Source organism: Camponotus floridanus, unplaced genomic scaffold (genome assembly GCF_003227725.1).
Source record: "Camponotus floridanus strain SB8 unplaced genomic scaffold, Cflo_v7.5 scaffold103, whole genome shotgun sequence".
In the NCBI taxonomy this organism is placed as follows: Eukaryota; Metazoa; Arthropoda; class Insecta; order Hymenoptera; family Formicidae; genus Camponotus; species Camponotus floridanus.
The window spans coordinates 87,139-105,175 of record NW_020229219.1 but is presented as its reverse complement, the minus strand read 5'-3'; the positions used below and the strand labels follow the sequence as shown (position 1 = coordinate 105,175).

At 35.4% G+C, this 18,037-nt stretch overlaps 1 protein-coding gene across 3 annotated transcripts in view; it reads left to right on the top strand.

Annotated features, from left to right (window-relative positions):
* Positions 1-18,037, top strand: part of LOC105255351 (muscle calcium channel subunit alpha-1) — a 65,727-nt gene that overhangs the window by 17,519 nt on the left and 30,171 nt on the right. For all 3 annotated transcript variants that reach the window (XM_025410799.1, XM_020028821.2, XM_020028823.2), the window contains exons 2-17: positions 182-760; positions 1,040-1,145; positions 5,287-5,426; positions 8,327-8,433; positions 8,806-8,958; positions 10,664-10,860; positions 11,702-11,805; positions 12,801-12,961; positions 13,386-13,488; positions 13,804-13,949; positions 14,085-14,158; positions 14,389-14,540; positions 14,705-14,822; positions 14,907-14,999; positions 15,188-15,308; positions 15,465-15,556. In XM_025410799.1, the coding sequence (XP_025266584.1) occupies positions 396-760; positions 1,040-1,145; positions 5,287-5,426; positions 8,327-8,433; positions 8,806-8,958; positions 10,664-10,860; positions 11,702-11,805; positions 12,801-12,961; positions 13,386-13,488; positions 13,804-13,949; positions 14,085-14,158; positions 14,389-14,540; positions 14,705-14,822; positions 14,907-14,999; positions 15,188-15,308; positions 15,465-15,556 (2,232 nt within the window). In that variant the 5' untranslated portion in view covers positions 182-395. The remainder of the gene's footprint in view (positions 1-181; positions 761-1,039; positions 1,146-5,286; positions 5,427-8,326; positions 8,434-8,805; positions 8,959-10,663; positions 10,861-11,701; positions 11,806-12,800; positions 12,962-13,385; positions 13,489-13,803; positions 13,950-14,084; positions 14,159-14,388; positions 14,541-14,704; positions 14,823-14,906; positions 15,000-15,187; positions 15,309-15,464; positions 15,557-18,037) is intronic.

Below are 18,037 nucleotides of genomic sequence, written 5' to 3'. Positions count from 1 at the left end.
ATCAATTCACGCTCATGAATGCATCGCGGCGTTGGCTTATGAATAATTACAATTTATAGAGTACTCATCGCGATGCGCACTCGCTCGACCGTTAGGGCCGAAAGGGCTCTCACTCTCACTCTCTCCCTCCCCCCCCTCTCTCTCTCTTTCTCTCTCATGAACCTCGACCTTTCAACCGCAGGTCACGGAGGGAGCTTCGTAGCAGCCCAGTGCCGTAGCATGCCGGCGAGCTGCAGCGCGTGGTGGGGCGCCTCTGAGACACCGCGTCGATCGGCGTCGATCGCCTCCATCTGCTTGGCCGGGCAGCAATCGCTGGTTCGTCGCCGCAGGAGAAGAAGAAGAAGACGTGATCGTCGTCGTAGCACAGGAAGCACGGAGCTCGACACCAGCGACCGATGAGCGCGGGGGGGGATGGGGGCTCGGCGTTGGGCCCACCTGCCCGGCTGCCGGGGGCCCAGCCGACTGCCGCGACCCCCTCCACCGCGACCCCCCCCATTGTCGGCCAGCAGTCAATCGTCGGTGGTGTCGGTGGCGTCCCGGATGCTGTACAGTTGCCGAATGCGCATCAATCGCCACCGCCGCCCCCGCAGTCGCAGACGGGCCCCGCCGGAGCCGCCGGCGCTGCCTCCAAGTCGGCAGCCCAGAAGAGGCCCGTCAGACGGGGTGGCAAGCCGCCGCCCGACAGGCCCGTCCGGGCGCTCTTCTGCCTGGCCCTCACGAACCCTCTTAGGAAGATGTGCATCAGCGTCGTGGAGTGGAAGTATCCTTTGCGAGCGGGAGATTAAAGAGATAACAATCGTGAGACGCGGGACGAAATTAAAGATTAAAGCTTAGCGAACCGATGTTTACGCACCTGACTTTAATAATCAGGCGTTAATCGCTTTTCCAGATCCTAATTCTTGATCCTAATTCGAATTTGACGATATAATATTGGAGTTAATATTGACGACGGTTTTCGTCAATGAAAAGGATTAACGCCTGAATGACCACCCTTATATTTTCCTTAATTCGCTCGATTTTCATCAATGTCACTTCGTAGACCCTTCGAATGGCTCATCCTTATGACGATATTTGCGAACTGCGTCGCTTTGGCCGTTTACACGCCGTATCCCTTTGGCGATTCTAATCTGACCAATCAGTACTTGGTGAGTATTCGACACATTTTTGATTATTGTTTTCATTTTCTAGAGTATTTGTGGAAATTTAGTTTTATTTTTGTTAAACTTTTTTGTTAAATAAAATTATTATTTTTATCATCGAGGGACTCCACCTAAATAAAGCCAGAAATTGATGTGTCTAACGTGTATTATTTTATAACGCAATCTATATAAATAAAAATAGAAACTTCGAAAGAGGCTAAAAATAATTGCGGGTAAACGGCAATCATCCCGTTGTGAAAGGCGTCGTCGGGAATCCTTTTGGGCGATTTCACCGAATGCGAAATAAAGTAATTTTACCAGTCATAATATATATATATATATATATATATATATATATATATATAAATGTATTGTATATGCATATGTATGTGTATATGTATGTCTAAATCGATGAGTGACCCTCTGCAACAATAAGAGAGTGGCGATCCCGTTCAACGAACCACGTGAACCTCTATCGAGTTATCGATTCCGAGATGGCACTGGCGGGGTTGGTGGCATGAAACTTATTCGAGCTGAAAGTTCAATAATTGTTCAATCTTGCTCGAGATCAGCGTGCATGGCACCCCGGGCGCTATAATTGGAAGGCGCAGTTTCACATGTAGGCCGCTGTAGGCCGCGAGGATTAATCGAGGATACCCTTTTCTTTCCTTTCCCTTTCCCCGTCGGGGATGACTTCAAAAGTCATTCATAGTTATCAATGTCGAAGGCCACTCGAGCTCATTCATAGATAAGACATTCGGCTCGCATCAGAACTTATGGAATCACATATACATAAAACAGCTGTCAGCAACTTGAAATTGAGTTTTACGTCGTATTATCGTGCATGTACTAAAGAGGGGTTGTGTCTCACCAAAGGGTGCGATTTTGTTTTGCATCACTCAAAGGACATGCTTTGCGCACTAATTAATCGAGAGAAAACTTGGTTGAGATCGGGCTAACTGAGAAATTCGCGGAAAGCTATTGCTTCGTGTAAACGCGAAGGGAAAACGGTACAAATCTGTTAATTTAACTTCTGTCTTATCGAGAAAATAAATATAGTTTATAAATATACAGAAAGATAGTAAGAAACATTATAAATTAAAAGTAAATAATGAACGGTGTAAGTAATAGTATAAATAAAACTTATAAAAAATTCTAAACTAAATAATTAGTAAAGTAAATGTGCAAAAAGAGATGCAAATCTTGAAAAATGACTTAGAAAACAGGTAGATTTTTCTCTTTTGTAGGAATCGTTATTTGTAATCAGCTACACTTATAAAATTTGAGGTAAAAATTAAATATGTTACTAATTTATTTACTAATTTCTTGTGTTTTCTTTTTTTGCCAGTGTCTGTGCGTCACTCTTTAAGTATTTACTCTCTGAGCATCCTCTTTCTGAGAAATGGGAAACGAGGAATAACACCTCCGGGAGAAATTCGCGAATTCAGTCACAAACTCCAAAAAGTCGCAAATCTTAAGATCAATCTTTCTAAGTCTTCTTTAAAAACTTCGAACTTTTTCATTCCCTGCCCGATTCTTAATCGAGATAAAACTCCGACATAAAACTCTGATATCTTTTACCACCGCAAGATTATGAATCTATATAAAAAATTCACAAGACAACACGTCGTTTTATATATTATATAGATGAATATATATAATTATATATATGAACATTTCTATGAATATCTGTTAGTTTTTAAAGACAAATATTTCTTAGTTTTAAGATAACAAAAAAGATTTTATTTTATTTTATTTTGATTATAAAGAAATTATGCTCACAGAAAGAAAGTAACACTCATTGTGAGTATTTAAATATAAAATTATCTTTTCTTATTAATATATACACATATATAAAATATGCATATATATATTTTATATATAATATATAATATATTAACATATTAAAAATTTTTTAGTAGTAAAAGTTTGACAATCAAATATTGCGTTTAAAATAGTATCAATCTAATAAAGTGTCTTTAACATTCCATATATAATAAATGCTATAACTAATGTTTGCGCAAATATGTGAGGTAAATCGAACAGTCTAATCTCTCACATAGCATTAAATATTCGTTAGAACCGAACACGATCCGACATTTAATATCGTAGCGGCGGAATTTATTATTCGGTAGGCACGTTTGTGTAATATCTACGATTCTGGCCTTACCACCTGCTCTTTTCGTATTTCGTCCACGTGGTGGGCAATGTGTTAATCCTTATATGACTAAGTAAAAAAAATTGTACGTGATAAAAATACATACAACAATACATTTTCTAGTAAGAGAGGTGTCGATCTAATAATGGAATGAGTGTGTGTTAATGAGAAGATCGACAATTAATAAACAAGTGTGAGATGAAAAATAATTTATCGTATGAATATTAATATATACTTCATTTTTACCTCACTGAATTATTCTCAATCACTGAATTATTCTCGAACTTTTATAGAAAACTTTTACAACAAAAGAATAAGAAAATACTTTTTAATCTGGAACAATATTAAAGTAATAATTTGATCGAAAGCAAATCCTAAAAATCCTGCTATAAATTTATCCAAAGTGCCAAACGATTCAAATCTCTTTTAAAGAGGAATAAATTTGTAATAGAAGAAATAATAAAATATTGAAAAGAAGAGCGAATTATCGAGAGAGAAAGAGAGAAAGAGAGAGAGAGTGAGAAATAATACGAAACAATACGATTCGTCAAAAGTTTGGGAACTTTCTGTCCTCACAACTTTGCACCCTCAAAGTCACGTAATGGTGCCCACGTGTCATGCATCGGCGAGCAATACGAACGATATAATGTGCGCTCGAGCTTATTTCAGCGAACCTTCAATAATCGATCGATTTCGGAAATTAAACGCAATGGATGTCGCGCAGAGGGAGAGAGAGATAAAGAGAATCCGTGTCCTCTCTCTATGGTCGTATATCCGCACCTTTCAGCTTCCCCTTTAACGTCCACCATGCCCTGTATATCTTCTCTCTTCGTACGGCGACTTTTTTCCCCACCTTTGATATGTAGCAAGCGAGCGCTCTCTCTTCGACCTTATTTTTAACCCTCCGCTTCTTCCTTTTGTTTCGCCTGTTTTTCTCACCAAGGCCTACACCGTTTTTCTTCCCCTCCTCCCTCTCTTCTTCATAACCGTAATCGTGCTATGCGTCGATTAATCCTTTTACGCGATGGCCGGCAATGCTGCTGGTATACTACTGCCCATGTGCCATGAGTCACGCTAATAAGGGGTGGCCGACGTCGAAATTAATCTTAAATTCACGTTTTCCAAGACACATCTTTGCTCTTGCATTATTGAAGTGTATTTATGATTATAAATGATACTATTAAATTCTTAAGAATTGTAGTCATTTTTTATTTTATAAATGTATTTTCTTGTACTGAAAATTATATCAAATTTATTTGCTACATTGCAATCGTGAAGTTATTAATTTTTATCACTGGTATATATAATTTTGACCTGTCATTTGTAAAATATATAGTATGATAAAAGTTCTAGAATTATTTAGTTTTGCGGCTGACATAGTAAGTAATTAATTCCTTGATAATGAGTTGATCAAAGTTTCGAAATTTGAAGAGTACCTTCTGCTAAAGTCTTCGCTCTCTTAAACTAACCGTGGCGAAGTAAAATTAAAGAGAAATTAAAACGAAAAAAAAGAAAATAGCAACAGGTTCTATAATTCATACCAGGGAGAAAAAATGGCGCAAGTTCACACAAGTCCTATATAAAAAAATATCGGCGCGCCGTTGACACCCTCTTCTGTAAACGGCGATCACGTTCTCGTCGTAACTCGTCGTAATCCAACTGCAACGCGACGCTCGTGCTTTAAATGTTTAACGTTCGTGTACGTGCGGCCGCGAGAAACATTGTCTTTTCGAGCTTGTTTTTAATTGCAATTCACTGTAATTTGTTGCCGTCGCTTTCAATTATTCTCGCTTAACGAACGTGTTCCGCGGTCAAATTGCGGCAATACGTCTTATCGCTCAATAGTTATCAATCGTAGTCTCTTTCTTTAATATTAGGACACTTCTCTTGTTTGTAACCTTTACTTTGAATGCTCTTTTAGAGGTGATAGATCAACGCTAATATACATTTTCTTACTTCTCATGGCAATTTTCCTATGGTATGTTGCAGGAGAAGATAGAATACGTTTTTCTTGTGATTTTTACGGTGGAATGCGTGATGAAGATCATAGCTTACGGCTTCGTTGCCCATCCGGGAGCTTATCTCCGCAACGGTTGGAACTTGCTGGATTTTACGATAGTCGTGATTGGGTGAGTACAATTTAATAAATTTCTACTCTATTTAATATTTTGTCCATAAATATAGATACAAAGTCGATTTTATTTCATCAAAAAAACCGAAAGGAATTTACTGTAGCTTTTATTCTGATAGAAGATTAAATTTGCAGATAAAATATTTTTATATATTACTTTTACAAATTCAGTACATTGTAAATTGAATTCGATATAATTGAATTAAATCGATATTAGGATTAAATACATTAACGAATATCTTTTCCAATATATCTTCATTTATATTAATATGTTTTTAAAAGAAGCTTTCCTGAGTTTGTTTATTTCTCATTTCTTAAATGTTCATTTCCTTTGAATTTTCTAATGAAAAGTCAATTAGAAATTTGAGCATTTATGACATCACACTCGGTGTTTGTTTTCTAATAAACTCGATTTCCTTCAAATTCGATGAGTGAAAGTCAATAAAGATATATGAGTCATCTAACAACTTGTATCAATTACAAGTTAATTGGATCAATATCGGTGTAATCGATAGTACGTGGCAATCATATACACTTTGCCGTTGGATAGTTTGCATCTGGTAGTGTTTTCTCGCACACAATATCGATAATGTCCATCAAAATTCACGAACAGCAGCGACAAGTCGCATAACTTCTCTAACTGATTACTCCAGAATACTCGTTTGGCGATAAATATTGAACATTAATATTAAATCTGGAACAAATTACTTTCCCAACTCAATATATTAAAAAATTCAGATATAATAATTATATAAAAATATTATATAAAAAGTATATAAAATAAAAAATACATAAAATAATTTCATATTATGAGGATGGAAGGGCAAAAAATTATCGACGATTGTTTCGTACAACAATATTCATCAAAAAGCTCTTCCCAACAAGTTTTAATATTTATAAGAGTTGAAGAAGCGAGTCTTATAAATACTAAAGCGATTTCGAAAACTCCGCCCTCTTATTGTGTACTGATTATACAGGAAGCACCTGAACAAAGTTACTCCCTTCAAAGTTATCAGAGCAATTTCATGTTTTCGCGTATATGCATTAAAAAGCTAGCGAATGTAAATTAAAAAAGTGAACAGAAAAATTGTAAAACTTTGCGATTAATTTTGTAAAAACGCACGCGAGCATCTCCCAAGCTGCGAAGTTGATAAAATTGATTCGAGAGTGATCCAGGCCGAGTGATCCGTGGTTATTTCGCGGAGCTTAAATGAAGCGGAACTGGCGGTGCTCGAACACGTCGAAAGCGAGAACAGGGACGGAAGGAAGGAAGGAAGGAAGAAGGGAAATCGGAAAATTTTCTCCGTCGCGATGGGGGCGACGAAACATCGTACTCGAATATTACACACGCGAAAGCGGGTTAGTGAATTAATTAGCGATATAATCCGGGAGTACTCGACCGATTGGCTGACATAATGTCGCGACTCATGCGTGTAAATTAAATCCGGCCGGGTATAACAGCGATCGGGGATTGAAAATTCATGAGCGCTGTTCAAGTTTCGATAATGCCAATAGGTCTGTCCTCCATCTCTCTACCTCTTTGCAGTGGTCGAGCGCCGATCGAACTTTCATCGTAATTAATATCTCGGTGAATTGCTTCTACACGCGGAGAATTTGTACTAACGACTATTACAGCTCGTATCTTGGCGTTGAAATAATTTCCGAAATCTCTTACGAAAAATGTGAGCTTTTATCTCGGGAATCATAAAAGATGTGACATCGCATATTTTCGTAAAAATATCTTGATTCGCTTTCTTTCAGAAATTTCGCGGATAAAAGAAGTATTAAAAATCATTAATCGTGATTACAACACTGTGCAAACGGTATCCCGATATATAATCCATCCGCGCCAGAGTCCCGATACACGACCCCTATATTCATTTATTACTATCACGATATATCGCATACGCGCTATGTATACATAACGTAAATAATGGTACCTATTTACGCGATCACATCGATTTTTACAGAGTAAAGAGACGAGAGGCGAGAGAAGCCGCACAAATACACGCGCGCGCGTTATATAAAACTCCGATGAGGAGTTGACAAGCAGAGCATGTCGAAACCAACCCCTCCTCGCGCTGTTTCCTCCGGTTAATGATCCGCGATTGCCGCGTCGCGAATTTATTTATTTCACGTAGAGGATTGTTCGCGAAAATCTATTCCGGATTATACGGCGTTTCGTATCGACAAGTAACCATGTACTTATTTTCCGGAGCGCACACGCTTCGCATATAACCAACGTGACGATGCTTCCTCTACCGCTTGATAACTTTATCGCTCTCGGTTAACGACACGGCGAATCGATCCGTCTTAATGTCCCGCGGGAGAGACCATGCACATCCACATCTTCCTCTTTCTTCCTCCGAGTCGACCATTATGGCAAGAGCCATTATTCAAATGATATGCAGCCTAATGCGCGAGGAAAATGCAGTCGTCGACAACATTTGAAATTGTCTCATCGGGCGAGATCGTTTCCTTCCGGTCGGCGGATTCATTAAGTTCGGCTCGTCTGCGATAATGTCATAAACTTCGTGGTTCGTTAAATGTTTTGCGAATAAGATAATTTAAAAACGTGATGTTGAAAAGAAAAATCAGTATCAGACTATAATTTCGGGGAACGGTACTTTTTTCGAAAAAGAAATCGTGATATCTCTCGTTTATTTAGGGGGGAGTTTCCTTTCCCTCTTTTTATGCCTCATAAACGTTTTCATAAATGCCGCCATGCGGCGTTTATAATACTATTAGCCTTGGCACAGAAAGCTCTTTTCTTCAGGGACAAATTATCTTCTGGGAAAATGACTTTCAGCCTATATTATAAAGTCTTCATTTTATCATCAAGTCGTTAATCTTTACTTGTCTGCTGCATAGAAAAATTTTTTGCGTTCCTCTTTGTAGAATGATAAGTACGGTGCTGATGATGCTCATGAAGGAGGGTTTCGACGTCAAGGCCTTAAGGGCGTTTCGTGTTCTACGTCCTCTGAGGCTGGTTTCCGGTGTTCCAAGTAAGACTTTTCACTCAAACTATCGATTTTATCGCGAATAATATATCGCAAAAAAATTAAACTAAATAAATTCAATTTGGAATTCATGAAATGTTAAAATAATCATGATTATTTTGCTGAAATGTATTATTTAGCTGTTTAAAGAATTAATAATAAATATGTCAATTTTGTTATGAATAAACATCAAAGAATTAAATTATAATTTATAATTGATATGTTAAAATAATTATAATTGTTTTACTAAAGTATATTACTTAATTGTTTATAGAATTAATAAATAATTAATGTACGTGTGTATAAGATAAAAAGAGAAAAAGAAAAACGTGCACGCATAATTAATGATAGAGATAAATTGATTCGTCATTTGTGTAGGTCTTCAGGTGGTCCTAAACTCTATTTTGAGGGCGATGGTACCACTTTTGCACATTGCTTTATTAGTTCTCTTCGTCATCATCATTTATGCCATCATCGGCCTCGAGCTGTTCTCCGGAAAGTTGCACAAAACATGCAGGCACAACATAACTGGTAAGTGCACGTTTCAGGATTGCTACGTGCCCTGATAAAAATTTAACGAATAACGTGCTTGGCAACGGCAACTCTCATGAACGTATCGCGGATCGATGTTTGCGCAGATACTCCCAAATTTATTAAATTTTGAATCCCGAGTCTTTTTCTGACTCAGAAATTCAGCTCTGATAAGAAGTTTCAGTTAAGAAATTCAATTTAGATATTATCTTAATATTATTTTATAATTAATTTATTCGCACTAATTTATATCATTAAAACTTAATATTTCCAAAGAGGTAAATCTAAACTCTTTATTAATGTTAACTTGAATTTAAATATATATATGTGTGTGTGTGTGTGTGTGTAAAAAATGTACGTATATAATATTATATATACATTCTATATAGTGTATGCAACCTGTATCAAGGGCATTATTTCTTAATCGTGAAAAAAAATTCGTACATTGTCGCGTTTAAAAAATTGCTCGCTCATGCAATTTGTGCGAATCCTAAAAAGAAAACATGGGATCGAAATTATATATTGAGGCCTCCGAATGTTAGTCTTAATACACTCATGAGAAATTTATCTTCGCCCGTCATAAAGAATTAATGAGAAGTTAGAAAACAAAAAATAGCTGTTCGGATCTGTTAGATTATTTAGGAATTGCGTAGACCTTGGTAAGTATCATTCCCGTGGGATTCGACGAAAAAATCGGATACGTACGGGGCCGAGGAATGGCAAAAGATGAGGGAGAGGAGATTTGGCGAGGGGCCCTGAGGAGAACACCCGGCTTAGCCTCCTAACACACTTTACGTCGGGACGGCTATTTTAGATATGATTCAGCCGCGAGACGCGGACGTGAAACTAACGTCTAATTATTATTAGCGCGAGGGACGCACGACTTGCGTGCCGCACGGCAAACAGCTGATTCACGGGAATGCGTAAAATAGCGGATGGACGGGCCCGGGCGATACAAAAAGATGTGTCAAGATGCGACGAGGAAGAGAGAGAAAGAGACAAAACGAAAATTCGCGCAAATTCACGTTCTTTTCGCTCAAATTATTTTTTCTTTTTTAATTTCTTTTTTTGCTTATCTGTGTACCGTAAATAAAATTAATTTATGCTAATGATTATTAATTAATATATTGTAGTATATTATATATGTATTTTTTATATTTTATCGTTCTCATGTAAATATACAACATAAAGGATCTCTGACTGATCAATTAGAATAATTACTTTCATTAATTAAAATTTATATTTTAATTACCTTTTTATTACATGTTAGATATTTCTCTGTCCTATATTTATATTATGTCATTTATATGAAAATCAATTAGACACTCATTATTTTAATTTGATAAGAGATCCAGATAGTGTTTGCCATGTTGACGGAGTTAGCTCAAGTGTATTTCAAGTTTAACGAAGCAATGGGCTTAATGAAGCTTCTTTAATTGATCTGCCGGAGAAGCGCGAAACAGAAAGATCGATAAATCGCGTTAGTGAAGGAAAAAGGTGCTAGTCTGGAGTTACGTATAGCATAGATATACGTATAGAAAATACGCAAACATTTTAACGGTATATTACACGTTCAACGCGTTGCTCAAGAACCAATTAGAAGTTTTTAGCACCACGCGTTTATACGGACGCCGATCTTATTACGGATCCGCAGTTGCCGTTTATTCTGTCGGGATTAAAAATTCGATTCCTCTTTGTATCGCAGACGAGATAATGGACAATCCGGTACCTTGCGGCGAGATGGGCTACCAGTGCTCTAACATTGGACCCGAATACTACTGCAGCAAACAGTTCTGGGAGGGTCCCAACTACGGCATCACGAATTTCGACAACTTCGGACTGGCCATGCTCACGGTCTTCCAATGCGTCACCCTCGAAGGCTGGACGGACGTACTTTATAATGTAAAATCTCACACATCTTGTCAAACGAAATTTTCACGAAAATTCACGTTATACTTGAAGAAGTCTATATATCTTGAATCTTGTAAAAAATATTTTCTGAGAATGACTCCGATCGAATTCTCCAGATATTTTTGTTGATAATTTCAGATAAAATTAAAGAATTTTTAGACGCGAGTTTTTTATTGTGTGCACTTTTTAATGTTTTCTACTCACACAATTAAGAAGAAAGAATAGAATCAATAAATTTCAAGAGAGATTTGAAGTTAGATTTGAAAAAGTACTGAAAAAGTACTGAATAAAATTGAATGGCTTTCATAAGATAAGTATTTTTGACTTGCATAATTTCATTTTTTCAAAAATTACAATTATGTGTTACATTATCGGAAGCTATTTTGTTGTACTGATTATTAATTTGTCGATCATTTGATGTAAAAGCGAAATTATGACGGAAATTATTTTAAATATTCTTTGAATTTTTCTAGTAAAATTCCATAAAAATTATTTGATTTTTAAAAAAATAAAATCCCCAAAAATTCTACATTCTTTAAATTTTTCCAAGAATGAAAACCGTATTAAAAGTAATTAATAATTAATATGTATATACAATATTGATGATTGAATTATTATACGAAAATTTATTATGTATTGTTTAGATTTGCATTATTAATTATTATTAATATTATCATACATATTAATAATTATCATTATTATATTTATACGATTAGCAGAGTATACTAATCTTACATATAAATCATATATTATTCAATCATCGAGGACCAGTTCAAAATATTTTATCAAGATTTATCAAGATTTCATCATTTTATAATTGCATTTTATTTAGATCGAGGATGCGATGGGGAGCTCGTGGCAATGGATATATTTCATCTCGATGGTCATCCTCGGAGCTTTCTTTGTGATGAATCTAATTCTCGGTGTGTTGTCCGGGTAAGTGTTGGAAAAAATTTTCCGTAAATAATTTTTATCGCTATAAATAAGTTTTGAGAAGAGAACGCGCAGTTTTTACTTCATTCATTAAAATACTGAAAATGTTAAATCTCAATATTATATGCGTTTCATCTAAAGGTGAACACGCAGATGTAACGATATCAATCTCGATCTTTTCGAAGGATAAAATCCAGTTGATCGGCTTGCGATATCTATCCTCGTGGAGTTTTACAATTCTCGATGAGGGGACAGGATAAAAATATCTTTTTCTTAGGTTCATACACATGTACAATATACACGCACACACTCCATTGCATATCGGTAAAGGATACGCGGCTAATCGAGGCATGAAAACGGTATCCATGATAAGCGCGATTTAACTTCCTTCCCTTTTTATGTTTTATCCATCGTTTAACGCAACGCGCGCAAACACTGTCATTATCGGAAACATCGCAACACACATGTTCGAGATACGTTTCATGTAAACTATTCGAAAATTATCCAGTCGTCAAAATGTCAATGGGATATTTTAAGTGTGCTTGCTTTCTCAAGAAGCAATAAACAAGTAATTAAAATTTTCCTTGATGTGTGAATAGGAATCTTATGTGCAAAAATTCATGTCGAAAATTTTTAATCAAAATACGCTCTCATCAAGAGAACCGTTTCTTCTCCTCGAATTAGATCCCTAGATTGCCGCTTTTCTATTTTTTCTTTTTTTTTTATAAAAAGGGTAGATTATAAGCGGGGATATCTTTTCACGATTTCTCGATATACGCGTGGATGCATCTACAAAGTCATACTTGTTTGTCGAACGAGAGATTGAACAAGCGCAGACAAATAGAGGGAGAGATCTCCCCTTTCTTTCTCTTCGCTTTTCACGCCCGTCTCGATTTCCGTTTCATCGCCTTTGAATGTTTCAATTACGCCTGCCGCATACCTGTAATCACAACGCGATGCGACGATTGTACACGCGTTCCGTCCCGTTTTTGGTGCAGTGAATTCTCCAAGGAGAGAGAAAAAGCGAAGGCGCGTGGCGATTTTCACAAGCTCAGGGAGAAACAGCAAATCGAGGATGATCTCAGGGGTTACCTCGACTGGATAACGCAAGCCGAGGACATCGAGCCGGAGATTGACGAATCGAAGCAAGACGGAAAAAGTACGTATTTTGAATAAAAAAAATATATGTGTTAGAGATAATATATAAATATATAGAATAATAATATTATATATATTTTTTACATTTTTTAAATTGTTATATGTTGAAAATAATTGGAAACAAATATTTTAATAGTTATATGATTTTCATTACATTACACGTTTAATATATCGGAAACAATTATATATATTTATGTAAAATAATTGTTAAAAATTTATATATAATTTTCCGATGTATATCGCATCAGCATTTATGCAACTAAATTTACACAATATTTATGTAAATGCGAGCATATAATCTAAAGCAGTATATAATCTAAATTCGGGAAGTTTTGTTCATTAAACTAAATTCCATGAAATGAAATAACTTTCTCTCCCTAGTTATATAATATGCTAATTAATCGACGGAGTTTGATATTTTATAGCCAAGCAACAAAACGAAATAGAGAGCACGGATCAATTGGAGGGCGATGAGGAAGGTATCCAACAAGAGTCTGTGTGGAAAAAGAAGAAACGAGACCTAGAGAGGTAATCGATTTTGAAGACTTTCTATACTCTTACAGAAATTACATGTTAAGAAATAGTATATAAAGTTCGCGATGGAGTCGTCGTCGTAAATATTTGAGGATCCTGTGTGCGTATTAGATTTGAGGAAACTCCTTTCCCGAAATACCGTCGCAAAATTCGCGTATATATATACACGAATGTCTCAATGGAGATCAAAGCATCATTTATCCGAACAAGCTCGAAGAAGTTTGCTAAGCGCTCGTATACACGCGAACGTGAGTGGGCGAAAGCGCAAACTTTAGACTTACATTCGCGTATTGTGATGCGAATTTGCAGAGTGAACAGACGGATGCGAAGAGCCTGCCGAAAGGCAGTCAAGTCCCAGGTCTTCTATTGGCTCATCATAGTTCTGGTTTTCTTGAATACTGGCGTTCTCGCTACAGAACATTACGATCAGCCGCACTGGTTGGACGAGTTTCAAGGTAAATACCGCCTCTTGCTGCTTGCTTAGCGGAAATAAAGTCGACTTACAAGCGTATGTTTGCCTTTAATTATAAATCCCCCCGGCGTCTCTGATAATGCATTTCGTAACGCGAGCTTCTTTCATCTGCCATCAGAAATCACGAACATGTTCTTCATTGTGCTCTTCTCCATGGAGATGATGTTAAAGATGTACAGTTTAGGTTTTCAGGTGAGCAATCTCTTGTGGTATAAAAAATATAGCGTAAAGTTTATAAATATTAATGTTACATTATTCAATTTTAATTTGGATTTTTATTATTTACATATCAATAATGTATAATTATTAACAAAGATAAAGCGTTACTTTGTCCTTTTTTCTCTCGTTTAATAGAAAGACGCATAATTTTTTTTAAATATCTTGAACGTTCTTAATCTTGGCGACTATCATTTATTTCACAGGGTTATTTCGTCTCGTTGTTTAATCGTTTCGATTGCTTCGTCGTGATCGGCTCGATTACCGAAATGATACTTACAAACACACGTGTAATGCCGCCTCTTGGCATTTCCGTGCTCCGTTGCGTCCGGTTGCTCAGGGTATTCAAAGTAACAAAGTGAGTATTTCTTTTCGAGACGTAATTTACATTTAATGTAAAAAAAGTTCTTGCAAAATTAAGTCACAACGATATTTGAAATAACGATACAAGAATATTCCAACAGACGCAAAGAGCTCTGATATTCGGGATAAATAAGATGCATTGTTGTTCTCTCTTTGCAGATATTGGAGATCACTATCGAATTTAGTGGCCTCTCTACTGAACTCGATACAATCGATTGCCTCGCTGCTGCTCCTGCTTTTTCTTTTCATCGTCATCTTTGCTCTTCTGGGCATGCAGGTAGATTTAATGTGAAAACGTAGCGACGCGAAAACACATATACGCACGCTTCACTTATTCCTTCAATGTTTATTTTTTGAATAGGTCTTCGGTGGAAAGTTCAATTTCAGCGAGTCGGAGGAAAAAACGCGTCACAATTTCGACAGCTTTTGGCAGAGTCTGCTTACCGTGTTTCAGGTATTCGATCATTCCGTAAAGAAATAAGCGCGGAATTTTAGAAAATTGTGCGCGCGCGATATTAAATCGCTTTATTCATCGCGAATATACAATCGATCTTGTTGCCTATTTTCGGGTTGCTACATTTTTCCTCTATTTTCTTACACTTTTAAAAATAAAATGGAATACATTTGATTTCTGCATCCTAGATATTAACCGGCGAGGACTGGAACGTTGTGATGTACGTCGGTATTCAAGCTTATGGCGGCGTGGCCAGTATCGGCGTACTCGCCTGCGTTTATTTTATTATCCTCTTCATATGCGGCAACTGTATCCTTTATCAAAAAGAGACGAATTCATTCGATGAGTAATCGTCACTTGTTTTTCTCGCACATTTTTAAATTGAAAGTCGCGTTCGACTCAGTAATATCGATCCGGCTTGATTTAATAAATTTTAATCGATCCTTGACGAAGATAGCAATGCAGATATCCTCTTGAACGTGTTCTTGGCTATCGCCGTCGACAATCTCGCTGATGCCGAGTCTCTAACTGCCATCGAAAAGGAGGCCGAGGAGGAGGTGAGTTTCAACACAGTACATACATAATACATAATGTATTAGATTGTCAATAATTTTGCAGACGTAATATGAATCCAATATAGATTCGATAATGCTTCGTTACATTTATTTAAGCGTCGACATTTCATATTGAAAAACTCATTTCTTTTTTATTTTACTAAAATTAAAAAAAGAGCTCTTATTAATAAAAATCGTATCCTTAAAAAAGTGATAATTCTTGCGATTATATATATATTGAAGTGTTCTCTTTATACAGCAATTTATTTGTCCCAAAGTCATAACTTTTCAATCCCTTCGTGAAATTAATGAATAATATTAAAATATATAACAAGAAGTAATTAAAATATATAATTATTAACATATGCTATTCCTTGATGTAAGAAAATATCGAAGCAATAAATTCATATATATGCATGTCGCTTGTCTGAAAGATTTCAAAATTGCACAACTCTCTCGAACGAGCTGTTTTTTCCGGATTTCCATAAACGATCAGGCTAATTCTCCGCCGCCTGATGTCTCAAGAGAAGCGATGTCTTTTATGTTGCGTGAAGCATTTGCGAATAATGAATATCACGAAGCACATTATGGACAATGCGAGTCCGCTCGAATGAGTCTAAAGGCATGACGACGACAGAATGACGCCTATCACGGTAAATGAGCGTTGCGTTTAATAGCGTTTGTACAGGGTGATAAAAAGAATGCCGCTTCAATTTTCTTCTATTGTACGATGTTGTTGAATGACGGCACGTACGAAACTATCAAACTTATTAGGATTCTATTCCATAAAATTTATCGATTCGATAACATTAATTCGGCCAATGAATTAATATCATTCTCCTCGTGCGAAAAAAAACCCTTTAATATTACCTAGAATAAAAAATACAATGTCTTCTAGAATCCCATTAATCTTTAATGGTAGATTATTTCATCAATCACTCGCATCGATTGTATTCTAAAGTAGAATTTTTTAATTACAAGTTACCTGAAGTTATAATCCTTTTTGAAAAAAATTCTTTAAGAAAAAGATTAATTCTTCAAAAGCGTTAAAGGATGTCGCAGATTAGAATTATAATAGATTTTGTGGTATTTTTTATAAATGCTAAACAATTTTATTATTGATTTAAATAAATATATAGATATAAAACTGACCAAATTACTTGAAGTGTTACATTGAAATATCCGGAGACAGTATACGACTTCTTTAATCAAATATATAGCTATTGCAATTTACGCGACGCAAGCAATGCAATTTTACTCGTAAGGTAATTTAAAACCGCGACGACAGAGTTCAAAAGCTGATTAATCATACTTCTAACAGCGAACAACATTGATGAAAAACTGTTGAATGCGCAGTGGAAATCCTACGCCGCTGTAAAACGTACGTTTCTTCAACGTATAACGTACTTCTCGTTGCATTGATAAAAAATTCGTTGTACATTTTCTTGGTTTATCCAATATCCAGTTTCTGTATTCAATATTTTCAAAAAATTTCCGCGCATATTGAATATATATTATATTTATACTTTTAATATTATCTTTTCTCATATTTATTTATACGCACACATACATAAATTATAATATATGTATAAATTTTTATTTATAATATATGCATATATATATATTTTCCTTCCTTTTAATAATAAACATAAAAGTTATATGATAACAAATCAATATTTGAATCGAATATGCAGCATATTCCACGCTGTTATTTACCAACAGCAACAAGTAGTAAAAAATATATAGTTTTCTCTTACAATGCAAGCTGTACCTCACTATACTTTTAAGTCATGAGATCATGGTAATAAAAAAATTTACTGCTCCCTATTAAATTTTTTATTACGAGTGTTTATATCACGTTCGTCTTACGGCTTTTTACGGCGATGGAAAAAAGAATTTTCATGTTTTTCTCTATATATACAAATGGACATGTTTGTATGTTATAGATATGCAAAAATATTAATGAAATATGATTAATTTGTAAATTCGACAAGTGATACTACGATAACAATCATAAATTAAATATTTGTATATGGATTTGTATATGAATTTATGTTCTTATTTACGTAATATCAGCTTATAGCAAAAGCTTTTTGCATAATAATGATATTAATCTCGTCAGAATATCTATAATGTTGATTATAAAATTTCATTAGTTTATTAAATAGATATTCTCTAATATTATTCAACAAAATTATAATTATTTAGCAAAAATACTCTATAATCCAATTCTTTATTTAAATTTTTAATATATTTCACAGATATTTTTTCTGTCAGATATTAATAAATTTTATATTATAAAAAAATATATGTACCCTTGCAAATATGTTTTATAAAAAGGATATTCTACTGAGTACAAGTAAAATAATAATCTAAATCAAGTTAAATTTTAATGGCTAAATTAAATATAGTCTGACTCTTGTCCGTATTTTACTACTAGATGATGCCCAATATCATCAATTAATTCATAAATTAATTAATAAG